Source organism: Ovis aries, chromosome 6 (genome assembly GCF_016772045.2).
Source record: "Ovis aries strain OAR_USU_Benz2616 breed Rambouillet chromosome 6, ARS-UI_Ramb_v3.0, whole genome shotgun sequence".
NCBI lineage: Eukaryota > Metazoa > Chordata > Mammalia > Artiodactyla > Bovidae > Ovis > Ovis aries.
The window spans coordinates 67,849,616-67,869,959 of NC_056059.1; the positions used below are offsets into that span (position 1 = coordinate 67,849,616).

A 20,344-nucleotide genomic window follows, 5' to 3' on the forward strand; every position below is an offset into this window, starting at 1 on the left:
TATTTGGTCAAAAAAATCTGTGGAACGACTATCCTCCCCAGAGAGGAGCAATCCCTGGTGGTACTTAACAGCACCTCCGAGTCACCATTTGAGATGGGCGGGGGACGGAGGAGGCGGGGAGGCGGGGAGGGAGTAAGTTCTCCAAGGGAGAAAACAATTAGCCTAGATACGATGCCCTAGAGTGCTTTCCCTATGCACTTACCGAAAGGGTTCAATGCCTAGATTTCTCAGAGCAACTCTGAGATGATTAAATAACATATAACCTGAGATTGAAGGTTATCAGACCCCAAGTAGTCTCCCCAAACCTTCGCATTTTTGCTCACTAGCCAGAGGCACCCAGCCTAGCCTCAACTTCGGAGGCGGCGCAGACAATAACCGAGGAATGGCGACCACCTGGCTCGGTTAATCCGGGGGATGGTTCTGCGGGTATCCTCTTCACCTGGGGCAAGTTCACTTCCAGATCAGTTTTGCATCGCAAAGAAAGCTTTCTTTGCAGATCATTTTAGGATATTGGTGCCGACCTCCGGGTGTGGAATATTCCCACACCAAGGTCGGGAAGGGAACCCTTCGGCGAGGAAGCGAGGACACCAGCGGGTGGCGGGAAGGGTGCGGGGGTGTGGTGGGTGGGGGTGGGGCGCTGCCCCAGCGCAGCGCTGGCCGCGGGGGTGGGGCCCGCGTCCGGCTGCCCCTGGGAGGTCGTCTATTTAGGGCGCCGGGGCCGGCGGGCAGGCGGCAGGGGTACGCTGATGGCTGCCCTGGGGGACGTCGTCCTGGATGGTTACCTGTACCCGGCGTGCGCCCTCTACTCGTACCGGTGCCTCTACCCGGCCGCCGCCGCCAAGGGAAAAAGCGGGGCGGACGAGGGTGGCTGGCGACCCCGGGGCGGGGGCTACCCTCCCGTTTCCTCCTCCTCCGACGGCGCGGCCTCGTCGTCGTTCCCGGGCCACGGGCAGCTGGCGGCCGCCGAGTACGTCCACGGCTACCACCGCGCGCAGCTCATGGCCCTGCTGTCGCAGGTGGGCCCCCGCCGGGTCAGCACTCGGGATGCGGCGGTGCAGGTGAACCCGTGCCGCGACGTGTCGGTGCAGTGCTCGCTGGGGCGGCGGACGCTGGGGCGCAGGGCCCGCGAGTTCGGTCCGAGTCCGGATCCCGAGGGCGCGGCGGACGCGGGCGGCAGCTGCCCGGCCTCCCCGCAGCGCGCCCGCAAGGGCCCGGAGCAGGACAGCCCGCCGAGCCGCGCCCCGCGGCGCGTGCGTTTCCTGCGCACCTTGGCCGTGTACTCGCCCGTGGCCTCCCGCTGCCTAGCCACCCTCCTGGAGGGGGCCGAGGCCGCGGCGGGCCAGCAGACGCCCGGGGAGCCGGAGGCTGAGCGAGAGCCGCCGCCTGCGAGGCCCCGAGGCCCCGAGGCGGGAGACGGGTCGGCGAGCAAGGTGTCCCAGCGGCTGCAGCCTGAGGAGGACGAGGCCCAGGCCGCAGTACCCGCGAGCCGCGAGCAGCCCCCGCCCGTCGCCAAGGTCCCGGGCACCGCTGGCGAGAGATCGTCGCCCCGGAGCCCCCAGCCGGGCAAAGAGCGCCTGCGCTTCCAGGTGAGACCCGAGTTGGCCTGGGAACTGGCAGGGGATCCCCGAAGTTGTGTGGGCTCCCATCCCCGTCCAGGTGCCCGCCCTCGGCTACTCTCGACATGTGGAGGCGCGCGTTCCCTTTACGCGCCGGCACGCTTCGGTGCCTTTCGGTGGCTGCTGAAGTCTATCTCGTCAGCATGAAATCGAGTGTGGTGTGTTAGTTGCTATTATCGTAGAACTCCAGCTGCACAGGGGTGGCTGTAGAAAAGCTCTTAACATTCTTATTCCCGAGAGTATTTGCTGACCGCCAGAGTGTAGTGAGCTGTGTACAGCAAATACATTGTATGTACACTTGGATGATCCAGGATGGGTCTCAGAACATGAGAAGGTGAACTTATTGGCCAGGAGAGTCGATTCCGTGGATCCCACTCTCAGTTTTGAATTCAGTGTGTTAGAAACTGTAACCATTGACTACTGGGGTGCTGGTCAGGATTTTACCTTGCATTTAAGACGCACCCCTATTCGGAAATCTGATGGTCCTGCTGAAGTGTGCGCGCTGCCGAGCGTGCATTGCTGCCCAAGAGCTGCAGGCATGGAGGGCCATGTGGTAGTTGCCTGAACGCTAAAGAGCTGGAACGCACTGAGGGGTTGTAACCCAGCGGAGGAGAAAGACATGAGAAGTAGTAAGAGGCCTGGAGGAGTCCTTCTGATGTCTCCTCCAGGCCCTCGGCTATCTAGTGGGAGTCCCGGAAGCAAATAGAGTGAAACAGATTTGTACACGTTATGACCGCTCCAAACTGTGTTGATACTCAAGGTTTAACCTTCCTGGACTTCAGCTTCCTCACCTCTGAAAATGCTGAGTCTTCCAAAGTTCCTTTCAATCCTAAAGACCTAACTTGAAAAACCTGTTTGTAACTTACTGAGAATAACTTAAAAAATAAGGTAATACTACTTTTGTTCATATTGTATATGAATTAATGGCTTATCCATATTTTCAACTCTCAGCACCATTTGGTAGAAACTTAATTAGCAACATAAAGAGCTTTTTTTCAAGGTGTTCACCCAAGATTATTTTAGGGTGCAGTCTTATTTCTTCCTTTTGACTACTTCATATGTGTGTGCTAAGGTCAGACCTTAAATTTTACAGAAAGAAAAACCCTCCCTCTAGAATCCCAAGATTCAGGAACCCTGTATGTTTGGCTTTGCCCTTGCCTGTCTGCAGGAAAACACCTGCTTAGTAAACTGCTGTTTGAATCAAGTGAATGTGGAACACAAACTTCTGTGGGCCCATGCTTTTCTATTCCATACTTGATTAAGCTGTTAGCTTTCCTAATTGTTACCTTGTGGAGACCAACTTGAACCTGATTCTACTTTCCTCCATGAAGCAGAGTGCCAGATTTAAGTATCAGATCCTTTCCAGGCTGCTTGAGATGAAGGCTGATTCAGATGGCAAGTTGGTTAAACTCTGCTCTTCTTTCGCTCAGTTCTTAGAGCAGAAGTATGGCTACTATCACTGCAAGGACTGCAATATCCGCTGGGAAAGTGCCTATGTGTGGTGTGTACAAGGCACTAACAAGGTAAGCAATGCCCTGTCACCAGCGTCATCCTGACAAAAGGTTCAGGAGGGTTTGGACTTTAAATTTTTCCTTTGTCCGATCAGGTTTACTACAAGCAGTTTTGCCGAACATGCCAGAAGTCTTATAACCCTTACCGAGTGGAGGATATCACCTGCCAAGTAAATTGAACATTTGCATTTTATGCTTGAACTAGATAGTGATGAGAAGGTTTAGGAGTAGTTTCTTGAATATATTTCCTAAGAGAGCCTAGATTCCCAGTGACCTGAAGTTTTGATTCCTTTCTGGAAGGAGTTGTAGAAATAATACTCAACTGGGAAGCCAGGTCTCAATGTTCGTTTCCTCCTGCTCTTGTAAACCTGCTCTTGTCGTGTGAACATCTCTGGAGACTGTTGTCTCACTTGCAATGTAGAAGAATGTTTGCTTTACCTGACACTCAGTCCAGTTCAGGAGAGAGTAAATTTAAAGAACAGAATACCTTTTAACATGACGTAGTACAGGCTGACAATTTTATGCAAATACATTTCATGAAGCATGTACCCAAGTTATAAGTATTTAGTAAGAATGCGAGTTTTTCAAAGTTTTCTGCTTTGCCTTAGTTCAGAAAGGAATTTGTTTTTAAATCTAAGTTGCATGGCTTTATCAGGTTAAGTGGTAACAGGTTGCTTGTTAACTGAGCACTGCCTTGTGATAACGGGCTGTGATAATCAAAGAGGGAAGAAGGAACTAGGCTGTTAAACCACACCGCTAGTGGACCTTGACTTGCCAGTTGAGACTAATCAATGCCCTTGACTCAGAGTAGAGCAAGTTCTAAAGTAGAGAGGAATCTGACAAGGAAATCGAACTTACTAACAGCTCTGCTTTTGGCCCAGCAGCTGTTCTGCCTTCTGCCTCAGCTTGAGGTCCTTTGCAGCAGGGAGAGGGCCAAGGTCAGCCACGGGTGACAGGCCTGCTACTAGCTCCTGGCCTCACACCTTCACTTTTGTTGTCAGACTCCTCTCTCCTACCTGGTGGCTCTCCACCCTGGCTTCAAGGATAGGAAGATTTCCTCTTAAACGTCTTCAGAAGAAGCTTCACAATTCAGAATCGAATCCTATGCAAAATGGGAGCAGGAGTGCGTGACGGAAGCGCTCAGTTCCTCCCATTCCTGTCCTTGCAGACAGAACCTTGCTTAGTGTACATTCAGTTAGTATTTGAATGGACTAGAGAAACAACTTTGAAGTTCCAGGATATCACCAAGGGTTTATCTTCTGTATGCATGTCTCACTTTGATTTTTTTCAGAATTGTAAACAGACTAGATGCTCCTGCCCGGTGAAACTTCGCCATGTGGACCCCAAAAGGCCCCACCGTCAAGATTTGTGTGGGAGATGCAAAGGCAAACGCCTATCCTGTGACAGCACTTTCAGTTTCAAATATATCATTTAAGTGAATGGGGGGAACCCCCCCCCAAAAACCGTGGTCCCGCTGAATGTGTGCTGGTGGCGCAGACAAGTGAGCTGAGCTTTTTCCCCTCATGTCCCTCCTCCTCTTCTGCTGCTCCCTCGAAATACTTCGTGAAAGGCTGTTTGGCAAAACTGTCAAATAAAAGCATTGCAAAACAGTTGATACACTGCATAAAATGCGTAGGAGAGCCTGTCTTAACAGTCTGTGCCTGTTACGTTAGTATTTGTCCATTGCTTATGGAGCAGCCAGGGTCTGAGTTAGGCTAGTCACTACTTGACAGTATGAAGGGACTCACTGATGGGATGTTTTATTGCTTGTAGGTCTGATGCCTATAAGAAATTAATTGAACAAAAAAGCCATCTATTAAAATGAGCATTCTTCTGCAGGAGGCAAAGGCAGAGCTAGGCCTTGATGTTTGAGGGGACCCAGAGTCAGAACCGGGAGTGGACGTCTTTCAGATTCTCTCAGTGTAGTAGGTGCTGAGGGACAAAGGCTGTGAGAACCTGACTTGCTGACAGCATCACAGATACAGAACAGATGTGGACTGAAACGGGTGGGGGGAGCTGAGGGCAGTTTTTAGATGTTAAATAACTTCAAATGAACTTCAACTGGTAATGGAACATTAAAGTCTCCTAAATGTATTTAAAGATGAAGTTAAGAGGCAGTTTTAGCCTTTGTCATTGTAGACTTGCAGTTCTGTGGGTGGAGTGTTCGTCATCATTTACCACTATCCTGACTGTGCCTAATAGCTTTCTACCAGATTACCAAGAAAACACCCAGACCCTGGAGCATTGGTGGGGGTGGGGTATGACAGGAGGGATTCTAATGAAATCAGAGTTGAGAGCTATTGGTTTCCTGGTTACAGAAACAACATAGTTGGAACCAGGTGCTAATTATGCCTTCCAAATTTTTAACCATCCCACTTTAGTTAACCCTTACTACCTTAGAGCGACCATGTATATAGTAAGTCTGTTAAACATCTTGGATGTTTGTACGTAGACAAATACGGGGAGTAAAACTAAAATTGAAGTCTCTAGAATCTTTTATAGTGGGGGGAAGGCCTCTAACCCCTTGGCCTGGTGTTTGTAAAAATGCAGATTCTTAGGCTTCTGTTCCTACTGAATCACTACCTGGAGGTGGTGTTTAATAAGCACCCCAGATGTTGCTTATGTAATTGAAGTGTGAAAACTGAGTCAGCCCTGCAGTTCCCACGGAGAAACATGGCTGTGGCCTTTGCCCTGATAACGCTTCCAATATGGTGGGTGTATGCCCATTAATTTCTGCACAAAACTTCTGCTATGCTCTATGTAAGAGCCACTTAGCACCTAGCAGAAAACAAAAGGGATCTGACTTGGGGAGGGAAGAGAAGACTTGCCTGAAAAAAATGATACTACAGCTGAGCTAAAGTTTGGATGAGCTGAATTAGGTGAAGAGGGAAAGAACTTTTCTAGGCTAGGCTAACGTGCAAAGGCCCAGTGGTAGAGAAAGCCAGGAGGCCCCAGTGGCAGAATACACAGGGGTGGGTGTGAAGGCTGGCATCACTGGTGTACCCAGGCTGGGGCAACCGGTCCTCACATGTCATCAGTGAGGATCCACTGAAAGGCTTTAAAGCTGTGGTGGAGGCTTTAAAGCTTAGTGACAGATTCACCTTTAAAAAAAAAAACTCTGGCAATACCATGTGTGCTTGTAAACCCATAAGGAGTCTTGCAAAGATCAAATGGCGGTGGGGCCAAAGAGAAATGCAGGACGAGGACCATAGGGTGTGGGTGAAGGTGATGAGTTTTGTGTTAATGATGTTAACTCATCATGAGGTCACTGGTAGGTACAGGGACAGGAAACCAATCTTACATGGCATGCAAGAGGTACATATTTACTCTGAGCATCTGATGAACAAATGAGGAACAATAGAAATGAGCCCTACAACGAGCCCTAGGACAAACTCAGTGGTTATTAATATGGCTATTAATCATTCTTTAGGCTTAACATTGCCATTAATTTTCCCAACAGCGCAGTTAACCCTATTTTACAGTTGAGCAAAGCCAGGATCAGAGTATGTTTTACTTAGTGGCTATTCAGAAACTGAACAAAGTGGTATGAGAACTCGTGATGAGAGTTATGGTCAGAACACTCTGGCAATGAAGCACTATCAAACTGTATGTATAATTAGAGATTTATATGATTTTTCTGAGTGAGAGACTGAGAGGCTAGAAAGAAATACCCCAGAATGCTATTCTCTCTGGGTATCAAGGGAAGTGATTCTAGTTTTGTTCATATTTCTTACATTTGCTAAAGTGACAGTTTTGAAATTTTGAAAATTTAAAAATGCCATAAAGTACAACTATATTGACGTCGATTCCTCTCTCTCGTATAGATTATGCTGGTGGATAAGCAGTTCTTGGAGACTGAAAGGAGGGATGCTCGCTCTGGCTTTGGTGAGTGTCCCGAGACTGTGTAACTGTTTTCTGAATTTAGGATGGACTCTTGTGGGGGCGGGGGGCATCACACCCTCCCCATCTTACATTACTAAAAGTAAAAATATGTTCTAAATCATGTAAACCTTTAGGAGAAACCATAGTATCTCATGTTATTGTACAGACTTACTATTTAAAAATGATAAATTTAGCAGGCAAAAGAAAAGTTGTAAATGAACAAAAACTGGGCTCTGACTGAAACTAAGGTGTTTAATAAATTAAGCATTTGATACATTTTGTTAATGAATGTACACTTTGGATCCAGAGGACAAGGAGCATCCAAGTATAGGTTTGAAGAAAATCTGATTTGCAGAGGGAAATCCTAATGATTTTATATCTGCATCTTGCTTTCTGTAGGTGTACTCATCTTTATTACATTATTAATAGACTTAGTTACATATGAATAGGAAAAGGAAATTTCAAATGTATGGAAGGTTTGGGTAATTAGTCAGTTGAACTAAATGTGTTCTCCCCTTTTGAAGGACAATTTTTTTTTTTTTTTAGAAATAGTCAAGGCAACATTTGAAAAGTTCCTTAATGAGGCACACTATAATCATTCATCCTTTCTTAAAATACAACACAGACCAACAGCTACAATGCTTTTTATTTTAACAAAAAGGATATAAGGAGGGTGAGAAAAATAGGGGATGGTGAGATAGGATGTAAAGTGTGGTGTGTCTCCAGACACCACTGCTCTCTTCCTGCCCCACACCCAGAAGTCATTAAATAATTTAAAGGACACCATTTACAGTACCAGAACACCATCAAAATAATTGTTTTTATCAGGGTCAAAAAATACAGTGATTATGAATGTGCTGTGACCAGTTACAGAATTTTATAGGTAACATAACTCTAGTCAGCAGTCCAATGGCGTGCGCGGTGCCCTCAGTTAATGCACTTGAGCATAATTACATTTCTGGCAGGGTCCGCACCGCCAAGAAAAGGCAAAGCTAAGCATTTCATTTCTACATTCTAAACTCTGGAATCCCAGAGCCCAGTTTAAAAGAAAAGTCACAGTGGATAAGAGATGCATATAAAAAATACAAGGTGTTCCTTTCAAATCAGAGGAATTTGTGGGACTACATTCATTTCTTTTACAAAATGCTATTTTAAAAAAAGGACAGAGAAATCCAGTCCATGTTATGCTGCAAACTTGGACAGTGAATAAGGGTATTGCATGTTTTGGTTAAGTCAGTCTTCAGGCTTCCTTTCATCTTCCCCCGTAGCCCCGGGTTCCTTAAGGGTGAAACATGTACGTCCTGCATAAACATACACAAATGTGTGTGCATCTCTCTTCTTGAATTCTGCAGACTTTCAGTGCCTGCAAGTCACATATTCTACCATCAACGACCACAGTTTCTTTAGCTTTGTACACCTCTTCTTGTATAACAGTGCATTGCACAAATGTACAAGAAAATACCAGTTTTAATCTATACAGTTTCTATAATAATTATGGAGTAAAATAAGTTAACTTTTCTAATGAGAAGCGCTGACGGGCAGCATACATCTTTATTGTACATTTTAAAGTCTCCGCAGGCATCTACTTTGGTTAGTTATCAACAATTGTAACATAAGCACTGATCAGAGAACTGAGCAGCATTCCAATAACGTTAACAGATATATTATTTCTTTTCGAAATACTGGGAAAGCCCAGTTTTAAAATATTATTAAAATGTCCTAACATTTACACACTATGAAGAGTTAGATCTAATAAAATAAATTTTTTCAAAAATAATCTTGCAGTGCTCTTTTAGGCATGCTCTGAGACGTTATCACCAAACACCCATACCTTGAAAATATGACTATCACATATGCACACATCTCAGCTCACACACACACACACACACAATTCCTTATACAGACCAAAAGAACAAAACACCCACGCCCTTATCCCACATATTGGGGAAAAAAAAAATCAATGGTTTTTGCAAATAAGTCTTTCTGTGTCTATCTATCCGAATGAATGTTCTTCATGTAGATGACTAAGCATCAGTTGTCGATTATGCTTGTGACTGCTAGAAACCCAAGCAGCTCTGCAGGTCTTCAGCTAAAATGAACCAGCCTCGATTTCAGCCTCATTTTACCTGCTTTCCAATGTCTCAGTATTAGAGGCCATTATTGCAGACATTCTTAGAGTTCTTTTCTTTCTCCAGAAAGTATTGTATTTGTATGCATCACTTTTAGCCCTTTTCTTTTCACGTAGGTAAAGTCATTTAAAAAATTCTTTCTTTATACGCTTATTGTGGGAGGTATTGGCAGCTGTTAAGATGATTAGTTTTTTCCCCTTCAGATGTGGCTCTGACATTCTTTTTTACCTTGAGAAAGTTTGACATTAGTTACACTGGGGTTGTGGATGCTGCCAGAAAAAGTCGTCAGTGAACTGCAAGGGTCCATAAAAGGTGCTTGTTAATATTCTTAATCATCTTCAGTTCAGTCTTTTCCTGAATGCCTGAAGTTTCTCAAAATCCAGTGCTCACCAAATTTCCAATTGGTTTGGCCTGTGCGAGGAGTTGGTATGATTGCACCGTGCGTAGAGACTCTCTTATTTCTAGGTTAAGTTCCATCAGTTTGTAGTTGGCTTCTGACATGTCCAGGTCAGAGCCTATGACTGCAAAGCTTCCCGTCTGGCCCAGCGTCTGGTGGTGGAAATAGATGTGTAATAGCGTCTGGACAGGGGCGTCTTCACAGCTGCCAAAGATGTCATTGGGCCAGAGAGATCTGAAAGCACACAGTATTTGTAAGTCCTGAGAGTCATAGCAATCATTCCAGATTAAGTACTTTTAAGTTAATACTTACAAAAAAAGTAATTTCCTTATGAATCACTGAGGATCTGTTTTAACATTTTAACAAATATTACTGAAAGTAGCACCGAGAATGAACAAAGTCTAGAATTGGTGTCATTGCATTGGTAAGTGTACAAAATAAGGTCATGTTTTCCTTTCACAAAGATTGAGACATCAAGTTGAAAACCCAAACTCCATCATAAATTTCCAGTTAGGTATAAAGGCATCTCCTATAAATCCCTTCACATTTTACCTGAAAGCTTTGACTTGTGCTACAGCTGATATAAATTCCTTATTTTTCAAAGTTTCAATTAAAGAATGAATGGCAGTTTCTATAGTAGTTTGTGCAGCTTTGGAAATGTCAATTTCTTCGTTTTCTGAGGCAGACTCAGCTTCTTTGAGGATACTTTCCAACTGGGCAAGTTCCTCTGACATGTTGAAGACCTGAAAGAAATAAATATACCTTAAAGGGATCAAATTTGTACATTCAGTAACAATACTGAGTACTTACTTAGCTGTGAAATTACATCTGATGATGGTAATATTTTCTCTTCAAGATTATTTTCAGTTGTTAAACTTAGGACAGTTAATATTTCAAGTTCTCTATTCAGCTGGAATAATTTCAGCTGCCAAACAGTAGTCTTTAGATACTCTTGATAAAACAACAGGTTAAATGTAATAAATGTTATCAATACCTTGTAATAAGTAAAACAATAGGTTGTTTATATTGGTCTATATTTTAACATGTGATAACATGTTATACATACTTCATCTTGGATAGTAAAAATACATTTATATTATTGTTTCGTAACATAAGGCCTGGAATTCTGGGAGGATCATGAAAAAAAATTGACAGTAATGAGATGTCTTTATATTTTAAAGGGCTATTTCTCCAAGGTATTTTATATAAGCCGGTATGTATGTTTTTTTTTTTTTTAAAGTAAATTTAGAAAATGCAGTGTTTTCCTTGGTGATAGTTCTGGTACCAGTGGTTGGCAAGAGGGAAAGATTCTAAAAGTGAATCTGTTCATGCTTTCTAATACCTGCAGTGTTCTTGATGTGTTTATTTTTGTGTGAGTTACTAGAACTATAGAAATACTACATGGACAAGATGTTAGGGGGTTTCATAATACAATTTTGTCTTTATTGTATTGACGTGCTTCACTTGATTTTTGATTACAGATGATCTATTGCTGCTATTGCAAACTTTAACGTCTCAAACCTTTTAAGATCATTGGATATCTGCTTTTAGATTTACTAACTGGTCCTAAAATAGCACATCATTTCAAAAACTGATAATACTTAACTATGGGGGGAAAAAAGACCCACTAGCCACTCTCCATAAGTGACTTTCGACCTTAGCACTCCTACAAGGAAATAAGCATGAATGTATTTTAATTTTGTACGATCAGTTACTAATGCCTACTACAACTGAATATTTACCTCTGCTTCATTTTTTATTGTGTTGACTTGGTTGATAAGTTTACAGTAGGCTTGGAACAGAAGCAGCAGTTGAAAATGCAATTTGTATAACCTTCGACAGAGCTCCAGTTCCTAGAAATAAATAACACCACGTTAAATTTAGGTGTTATTTTCCATATTTGATGAGACAACAAAGTTCCAATTAAAATTTAAAAGTAAATAATTATTTTAAATTGTTCTGAGATTTATCTTTCTGCAGTAAGCAAGTTAATATGGTATGAAGTTGATGAAACACAGATGAAAGATGCTCTGAAGACTGGGATTAAAATAAAAATTTTAAGATTATTGGTTACATAGTTCATTTTTAGTGTGATACATTTTCACATTAGACAAATAGAATTTTTAGCAGGCAATAAATAGAATGCTTTAAAATGGATTCACTAGAACTTAAAACTTTAACTTCATAATGAAAATAATTTACAAATTCATATACTCTTGCTACATTGAGATATACATCTCATTGCATTTATCAATAAGTGCTTGATAAAGCAAAAACTGGATAACCTCTCATCTAAAAAGTAAGAATAGTTTGCTTTTTAAATTAATTCCTTTTTCTAAAAAAAGAAAAACAATTTTATAATCTCACTGAAACAAGACAAATTAAAAAATGCACTTGGATTATTAAAATTAAATTTAAAAGGAGATTCATTAGAGGTGTAAAAAGGCAACTGCTGGTTGTACATATTAATTATAAAACCTCATTATCTTTGTAGGACGAAAACATTTCATGGATTAGGGCTATGCAGAACTAAAGCACACACTACTCTTTACGCAGTCCATGATAAAACATTGCTAGGTCACAAATGGCAAATGAAACCAGTTTGTCTGACATGGATAAGTAGTCTATAAATTAAGACAGGTCACTTACTGCTAGAATTTCCATTTGCTAAGCAAGAAGGTGATCGGGTCACAAAAAATACAAAGGAAGAAAAAGACCAAGAATTAGTGTAAGAAATCATTTTAACTAGGGTCACAGATGTCCCAGGCAAACTGAAGAACATTTAATTACACCCCAAAGAAAAATTTATGATGCCATTTCCAGAATAAAGTTTTTTAGACATTTCTGTAACAATCCAGGGTGTTTTTCACTCTTTGCCAAATAACAGCTAAATTACATTTAGGCTAAAGTTTATTTCTTGTGCAAAAGCTACAAAGCATAAAATCAAACTAGTGGGATGTTGGGAAGTTGGCTACTGAAAGTGGTCATCTATCTGGGTTTTTATAGCCTTTTTTAAAAAAGCTAAATGTAACAAATTTCTGTTAGGAAAGTGGAAAACTTCCAATTACAATAAGAAATGAGTTACTCCTACTTCTCAGAAGAGAACTGGCATATAATTTTATATAATAAGTATCTGCCCATGAGAATATTACCTCTGACACGGCTCGGCTGGTTCTGGCTTTGTTACCCTTTGCTGTCTACTTAAATCATTAAGTTGCCATCATTAGCACTGAATCAGAAGGTAAAATATTGAGAGCAGTTGTGTGTTTTAAATTGCATTTCAAAAAAGTTTACTAAACCTCAGAAATTTAACCCAAGTAGGTTTGAATCAAACATCCAGCTTATGGAATATTTAAAAATTATTACATGAAAATATCTACAGCAACTTAGACCTGGTCTCATTAAAGGAGAAGAATTACTTCTAATTAAAACAGCAATCATCATATGTAAATATTGCTTTTGAAATATTCAAAAGTCCCTTTTGAAATCTGCTTTTCTAAATAGTTTCCTCTGAAGCACTGTTTATATAACATTTATTGCTATCAATTTAGAAGGGATTTGCTAAGCATAGGTGAACTTTAGCTCTGAACTACTTACCATAAATTACGTGGATGGTCATTCTGTGAATGTTAGTTGAGTACAATCCAATGTCAGACATTAGCATATCTAAATTTCTGAGGTTTTACTTCATATAGTTTTGCATGGAAACTATGAGTTTTAAGTATATTTTTATTTCTATTAACATAAAACTGACTCCATACACATATATCCATAGCATCCACTTTAGGATATAATGGAAAAGATATCACTGATAAAGTTTATAATGATCACAATTATAGGAAATAACAAACATAATTTCTTAGTTTTGAACTACTAGATCACACAAAATGTTAACATTGTACATTTAAAAATATTGCTTTTTAGTATGTTGAAATTTGCATATATACAATTCTTTCATTTATCTTTAATATTTATTGAGTGCTTATTAGGCAAATGGCTATACTGGTATATAGGAACAGACAGTACATAATGTTGCATAAAGAGAGACCTCTCCTTTCAGGGAGCTGAATGTGAAAGGAGAGCTAAGATATAAATGGAAGGCTTAAATGTAAAGAGTTTTCACTTTTTACTCAGTAGAGAACCTCAAGCTATTTTAATTGACATAGACTTCTGAGATGGAACTCCTTGTCATCAGGTAGAAGGGATACAAGAAATACTTAGTCTAACCATCTAATTTATATATGAGAAAAGCAGTCTGTTCCTTGTTTAAGCCATAGTGGCAAAGACAGAACCAAAGGATCAAATTCTAGTCTGAGATTAATCCCTTATCTTGCCCTGTTTCTTTTTTCACACAGATGACATAATAGTTTCTTTATGACAGACCAGGATTCGGAGTCAGCCTTTCTAGGTTTGAATCTTAATCCTATTTACTTACTGATTTTAGATAAATTAGCTTCTTTGAGCCTCGATTTTAATTTGCATATATATTTTCTCCTTATTTGTTTAAAAATATTTATTGATTGCTTATTATTTATCCTTATCTCATAATGGGGATAATTATAGCATCTACTAGATGAAATTGTATGGGTAGAGATAATGAATATGAAATGCTCAGCACAATGCCTGGCAAACAGTTAACATTTAGTGAGCGTATACTGCTATTTTCTCAATATTTCAGTTTTGTAAAACTTCAAATTTTTATTACAGTACTACAGTAACTTTTATGACAGTCTGACATGGTAAAAGATTAGAATTCTGATGTCAAATGCAGAGGCTATTAATTGATTAATGCATGTTCCCCTTATAAAGTTATACTTCTATTAAAATAACTGGTAGGTCTTAATTTTATCCTCATTTAATATATGTGTTATATATGTGCACTCTTCTCTATATTACTGTTTTTTTCACTGAATTTTACTAGCAAAAACCATAACTTATCCAACCAGAATTTCATCTTTGGAAGGACTAACATGAATGTATTACTCCAGTTTGCTTTCTTGGCCAATTTATCTGTAGAATACTAATGCAGAATGAAAAAATTTTTAAAGAGGCAGACTCAACTAAAAGTCAACCTGGACTATCCAGATATTCATCGAGCTTATCTATGGAATGTTATTAAGTTTCAATCACAAGCTGGTCATTCATTTTTATTAAAGTGAGTTTTTCATTACTAAGCCAACATTCTACTGAACCTAACATTTACAAAGACTGTTCTGATAACAAAAATGAAAAATGTTACGAATATTCTTTATTTTTAGGAATAGCAAATAAGGACATTTGCGCATATACATTATTTACCTGATAGGAAATATAGCAAAACTAAGAATAAGAAACTTACTTGTGCATCTGTGTTTATCCTATACATGTCTTCTTTGGCACCAAATGTCCTCTTACAATTGTCTAACCACTGAAGAAATAAGTAACAGTAAAATTTTAATACAGTAATTGCATAGTACACAATGAAACTGGTACTGTAACAGCCTGTACATACAGAACAAAAATAAGTGCACTTGCATTTCTAGGATTGGTTGTAGACACAGACTTTGATCTCCACTTGAGCAGAATGAATCATTTGTATGCAACAAACCCAAGCAGAGGATGCTGTCTACGTGGCAACGTGTACACACTGGGGACAGTTTATTAATGGAAACACAATCAGCTGTCTTCTATTCCAGGGACTTGTGGTGCTCCATTTCAGTAAAGACGACTCATTTTTGTAGATTTTACTGGAAATCTTCACAGCCTATACTTGACCTGTGTCTAATGTAAGATGGAGAAATGAAAAGTGGGCTTCCCCTCTTGTCAGTTTAATAAAGGCAACTTAGAATTAACCAGGTCTGTTTATTTATCAGAAGTGTAATTCTCAGAAGATATGTGTCACTTTTAATTAGTGAAGCAGAAACTAAAATCCATTTAAAATCTTGTTTTTCCTTCCTTTTTGGACAGCAATGTATGAATAAATATGTTATCTCCAAAGAGATACTGGTTGCAGAAGCCAAATGTGATTTTCCTTATCCAGGGGCTAGTCCTAAAGATGGATATTTATTTAAGGTAAGTTTTCCTTGGCCACATAAAAAGAAAATAACAGTACTGTGGTTTAGTGGAGAAAAACACTGGACTCAGAATATCTAAGCTGAAGTGAAAGCTAAGAGCCTTCAAGCTAAGCACTTAGGTTTTAACAGTTTGATATTAATAATCAATTCTTTTGCCTTTCTGGCTCTTTCTTATGTGACAGACTAAACATGATAAAATTACAATATAATATATAATATTATCAAATATATAATATGAATTATATTTGAAATTATATATATGAAACTAGGACATTTTTCATTAGGACTTTGAGAAAAACCACGAGCTACATTGTTTATTCTTTGAAAATATTTCATTATTAGACATTTGAAATTCTCAGTTGTAGCTTAACGGTCTACATGCAGAGAATGAAAATTAGGTGTCTCGGTTGTTTCAAAACAGTCTCTTTGACCTTCTGTCCCTTTTATCCCAGCCCCTCAGCCTGGCTGGGCCCTTAGGCTCTGTGCTTGACAGCAAGTCAGAAGAAAAACATGTTAAGCTTCCGTAGCGAGATATAGCTGCTGGCAGCCACTGTCAAAAGCCAGTCAGCAGATTTCTCTCTCATCAGCTGACATCTGTCATGGAATTTGTACATGAATGTCTGCTCACACAAAATGTTAAGAGTCCCTATTTGGTTCATCATCACAAGTCTAGCCCAATGTGTCCAGTATGCTGATGGAAAAAATTTTAAATTGCTTATTCTTACTAAATATATTTTTTTACACTGTATGCCTATGATATGGCATGGGGGGGGGCACTATTCAACATAATTCTGGTTTGTATTCTGTTACAAGACAAGCCCCAAGCCTATTGTGCTGTGGCTGCACACTGGCCTGAAAAGTACCGGTCTACACCTTCCCGGTCAGTGTATTCAAAACACAATAGACAGTCTGTGTACTGAACAACCTCCAGTTCACAGGTTAATCGGTCTTCCTATCATGATGGATTTTTTTTTTTTTTTTTTAACTCAGGGCTCAAATGTTAAAAATTAACTGGAGAGGTTTGGCGTCTGGGTGTGATGGAATAGCTTATATAAGGCCTGTCCTCAAAGGATGACTGTGGAAGTTGAGTAAGAACTAGTTGAAAAAGAACTAGGAAGTCAAAAGAACTGATAATAATAGTAAATATCAAACTGTCATATTTAGGGAGTTAAATAAAAGTATCAAGAGAGCCCTACTTTGATTCCAGCGTTACTCTAGGGGATTTGCTCATTCCTGTCCATAGGCTCAGAAGCTGAAGTAGTGGCCTACAGTTTCACTGGGCTGGGAAAGCAGGGCTGTCACAGGTAGTGAGGTCCTAAGGATCAAGACCCTGGAGAAGAGGGAGCTGCAGAGGAGGCCGCCCAGCAGTCCGTGTGCACTCTCCCCTTGGCGCATTCGTTCCTGTGCTTATCATGTGCAGGAGAGGCTAAGAAAGCCAGCAGTGGCATCTGGGAGGCCGAAAAGGTAAACAGCGGCTTTTTGGTCTTATGGTGCTGGGGAGACAAAAACTGTTCGCTTCCAGCCCAGAGAGCGGGTCCTGATGAATACCCCAGGCTTTCACTTGTGATTCTTAGAAGCCTCAAGGAATGTACAAGAATGTATTGATACAACTAAAAAACTATTCAGTTCAGTCGCTCAGTCGTGTCCGACTCTTTGTGACCCTATGAATCGCAGCACGCCAGGCCTCCCTGTCCATCACCAACTCCCGGAGTTCACTCAAACTCACGTCCATCAAGTCGGTGATGCCATCCAGCCAAAAAACTATTAGATGGGCAAAAACTGAATAATGAAAAATAGTTGTTTGATAGAAAAGAAGAAAGGAAGCAAAGGAAGGGATAGGATAAAAAATAGTGACATGATTGCTTATGATGCTTTAAGTTTTTCTGCTCCTGCCAGTTGAAAACAGCACACTGGATTTGCCCCCAGTGAACAGAACTGCTGGCTGTGTTTTGCAGGGCCAGTCTGGAGTTAGAGATAACGTTTGCAGGCAGTATCTATAGTCTACTACATGCTCATTTCTCCCTTTGCTTGCCCATGTACACATACACATCACAGGAAAAAGATCACCAGTTCGTCACAAGTGGCGGGCTTTCTGGACCACAATATCATATGCATTGCTCAGGGAGATACTGCTTTTATATTCCTACTTGCAATGTTGACAGCAGCTATTCAGTCTCCAGACAGAAGCTTTTTATAAAGCGAATTTTCCATTGTGTTCTAAGACCCTTAGAAGGCCAGTTTCTAAAAGCTGAAGATAGGAATTAACTGGACAGGCAGCTCCAAGTTCCCCACCATTCTCAGCATAACCCTGAGGCAAGTAGTAAGAGGTCCTGTTTCCCTCTCGGCTATTCTGCCAGGTTAGCTTGTCTAGTGTCACAAGTAACTACTTTTTTTTTTCACATTGTAGAAAGGGACTGACCTGCTCAGCTGCTGCTTTTTTGGCATTGTAAGTATCCAGGTGTTCTTGTAGCTCCAAAACACTGAACTTTAGTGTTTCTAGCAAATCACAGGACATCAGCTGTCAAATCAGAAACACATTGATCCAGATCACCATTTCGGATCACAATCCTGAGACCAAAAACTTTGGGGTTATGGGTTAGTGAATTTTCAAGCCAAGTTAAGCCAGCGTCCCCTACTGTCCACTGTCCTGTACTAAGGACTGACCTTTCACTGAAACAGAGGAGTGCGGTGTGGTTTCAGGAATGTCAGAAAGGATAAGCATGCCTTCTAATGCTTTCAAAACCTGGCTCAGGCAAAAGTGGCATGTCCCACCAGTGTATACCTTAACAGTAATACACTTGAAGCTTTTTAAACTGTAATTCTTTAACTGTCTTAATACATAATCTACAAATGTGCTTGCAGACAAGTGGAGAAGACCAGGGAGTTCTGGGTTCTTCATGGTGGTGGTGGGGCGGGGGGGATGGGGGTGGTGAAAATGTGTCTAGCCCTCTCCTATGAGCTTTGATTCAGGAACCAGGGAAAAGTACGCATCTCTAAGCATGATTCCTTAGCCTTCCCATCCAGGACTCTATGAAAGGTGAGGGCAGGAAGAGGTCAGAATCAGAAACAGTCACAAGTCACTGCATCTAGTACATGGGAACTATATTTTGCTAGATATTTATAATCAAGTTGAAAATACGAACCTTTAAACTTTAAAATTCTGAATTACCTCTAAAAAAGACCATTACTGAGTGGTGCCATTCCAATTTACTTTTTATGATAAAGTAAGCCTCATGTAAAAACTTACTGTTTCAGCATCCACAAAGACTGTTGGGCATTCTGAACACATCATCATCACTTCCAATGAGCTTTTAAATTTGGCACCAATGCGCTGCAGACTCTCACCAAGAAAGCTGACTGCCTCATTAGTTATGTCCCCAAATTTTCTTTGAATTGACTGTGGAGAAAATATAAGAAAATGTATTTCATATGAAAGCCTTTCTTAATCTTTAAGTACAAAAGCATAATTTATAATTAGAGCAACCTTCTATTTTAAAACTATGATTGTAGTGATATATACAGAACCCTAAAAATCAATCTATAAATCCTATTTTTAGGTACTTCTTTAGGAAACATGGCTCTTCCCTGGTGGCTAAGAGGTTAAAGTGTCTGCCACTAATGCGGGAGACCTGGGTTCGATCCCTGGGTCGGGAAGATCCCCTGAAGAAGGAAATGGCAACCCACTCCAGTATTCTTGCCTGGAGAATCCCATGGACGGAGGAGCCTGGTGGGCTACAGTCCATGGAGTCGCAAAGGGTCGGACACGACTGAGCGAATTAACTAACTTAGGAAACATGATAATTTCTAAAAACGATCAAAGATTTATTGTATAGTATTCCTGAAAAAAGAAACTAATGATACGTGCTATTCGTCTCCCCATTCCCAAGACTTTTTTCATTAGGAAAGAGAGAAGGAGTACATGCTAGATATTGCTGGAAATAAAGCCCTCACGTGCATGAGGAATTAGGTATTCCCAAGTTAAATTCTACCAAATGAAACTTTCAGTAAAAGTAGTTTACTCTCCTTGGATAAACATATCCAAGGAGATAAACTATCTACTTGGAGAGTTTACTCTCCTGCTGACCTGAACTGAAGTCATCAAAATGCACCAAGGGCAATATCTTCTCAAAACTCAAGAATATTCATTCACATAAAACCATCAGGGCCTAAACCATAGTGAACACGGAATGAATCAGATGCTATACCAACAATGTAATTACTATACAAATACTTGGATGTGTACCTACATGAATATGTGTAGCACCATTAGGTGTCATTATGGTTAACTTAAAACAAAGTATAAGCCACAGTCTCACGCATGGAGAAATTTGTATCTCTGGAAAGAAAAGAATATAAATAGAAAACCAAGTAGCAATGCAAAACTACATTAAGTAAATAAGTGCTCCAGTTAATAAGCACTGAAGAACTTTCAGGAGAGAAAGACGGAAGGCTGGGAAAACTTCAGTGAGGTTATGTACCGAGCTGGGTCTTCTAAGATGGGCAAAATTTGCTTAGGTGGGGTGGAAAGGTGGCAGGTAGTTGGGAAAATAATGACTTAAATGTCAGCCTTGGTTTCCCTAGCTACAGGATGCCAAAAATACATTACATAGGTCTGTTTTAAGAATTACTTACTGTAAAACATTTAGCCTAGTGCCTTACATGTTAGCTCATATTACTTTCAGGGATGGAAGCAGCTTTGGTTAAAAATTTTAAGGTCCCCACACAGTAATGAAAGTGCCAATGAATTGAACACTTT

The 20,344-nt window shown here is 40.7% G+C and overlaps 2 protein-coding genes across 21 annotated transcripts in view; one reads left to right on the forward strand and one right to left on the reverse strand.

Annotated features, from left to right (window-relative positions):
* Positions 1-731: 731 nt before the first annotated feature.
* On the forward strand, positions 732-15,366 carry ZAR1 (zygote arrest 1). 4 transcript variants are annotated; one of them, XR_009601033.1, is made up of 6 exons: positions 732-1,586; positions 3,047-3,139; positions 3,223-3,297; positions 4,419-4,628; positions 6,952-13,943; positions 15,058-15,366. XR_009601033.1 is itself a non-coding variant. In XM_027971396.3 (4 exons), the coding sequence occupies exons 1-4, from the start codon at positions 747-749 to the stop codon at positions 4,560-4,562; spliced, it is 1,152 nt and encodes a 383-aa protein (XP_027827197.2). In that variant the 5' UTR covers positions 732-746; the 3' UTR covers positions 4,563-4,756. The 4 variants fall into 4 exon arrangements, 2 of the variants coding, with proteins under 2 accessions (XP_027827197.2, XP_042107335.1); XR_006060160.2 differs by having other exon boundaries at positions 6,952-15,366; XM_027971396.3 differs by lacking the exons at positions 6,952-13,943; positions 15,058-15,366 and having other exon boundaries at positions 4,419-4,756.
* FRYL (FRY like transcription coactivator) overlaps positions 7,638-20,344 on the reverse strand; it is a 259,369-nt gene continuing 246,662 nt past the window's right edge. For 10 of the 17 annotated variants that reach the window (XM_015096494.3, XM_015096495.3, XM_060417092.1 and 7 more), the window contains 7 exons: positions 18,836-18,985; positions 18,008-18,106; positions 14,874-14,942; positions 12,185-12,202; positions 11,278-11,388; positions 10,088-10,278; positions 7,638-9,769 (listed from right to left, as the gene is read on the reverse strand). In XM_015096494.3, coding sequence (XP_014951980.3) covers positions 9,511-9,769; positions 10,088-10,278; positions 11,278-11,388; positions 12,185-12,202; positions 14,874-14,942; positions 18,008-18,106; positions 18,836-18,985 — 897 coding nt within the window. In that variant the 3' untranslated portion in view covers positions 7,638-9,510. Of the gene's footprint in view, positions 9,770-10,087; positions 10,279-10,896; positions 15,296-18,007; positions 18,107-18,835; positions 18,986-20,344 lie in introns of those variants that run through there. The other 7 variants (XM_060417094.1, XM_060417093.1, XM_060417090.1 and 4 more) reach the window with 2 other exon arrangements.

Coding starts and splice junctions, on each gene's coding strand:
- ZAR1 (XM_027971396.3), top strand. CDS start 747: ATGGCTGCCCTGGGGGACGTCGTCCTGGATGGTTACCTGTACCCGGCG. Junction 3,140..3,222: donor GTGTACAAGGCACTAACAAG/GTAAGCAATGCC, acceptor TTGTCCGATCAG/GTTTACTACAAGCAGTTTTG. Junction 3,298..4,418: donor TGGAGGATATCACCTGCCAA/GTAAATTGAACA, acceptor GATTTTTTTCAG/AATTGTAAACAGACTAGATG.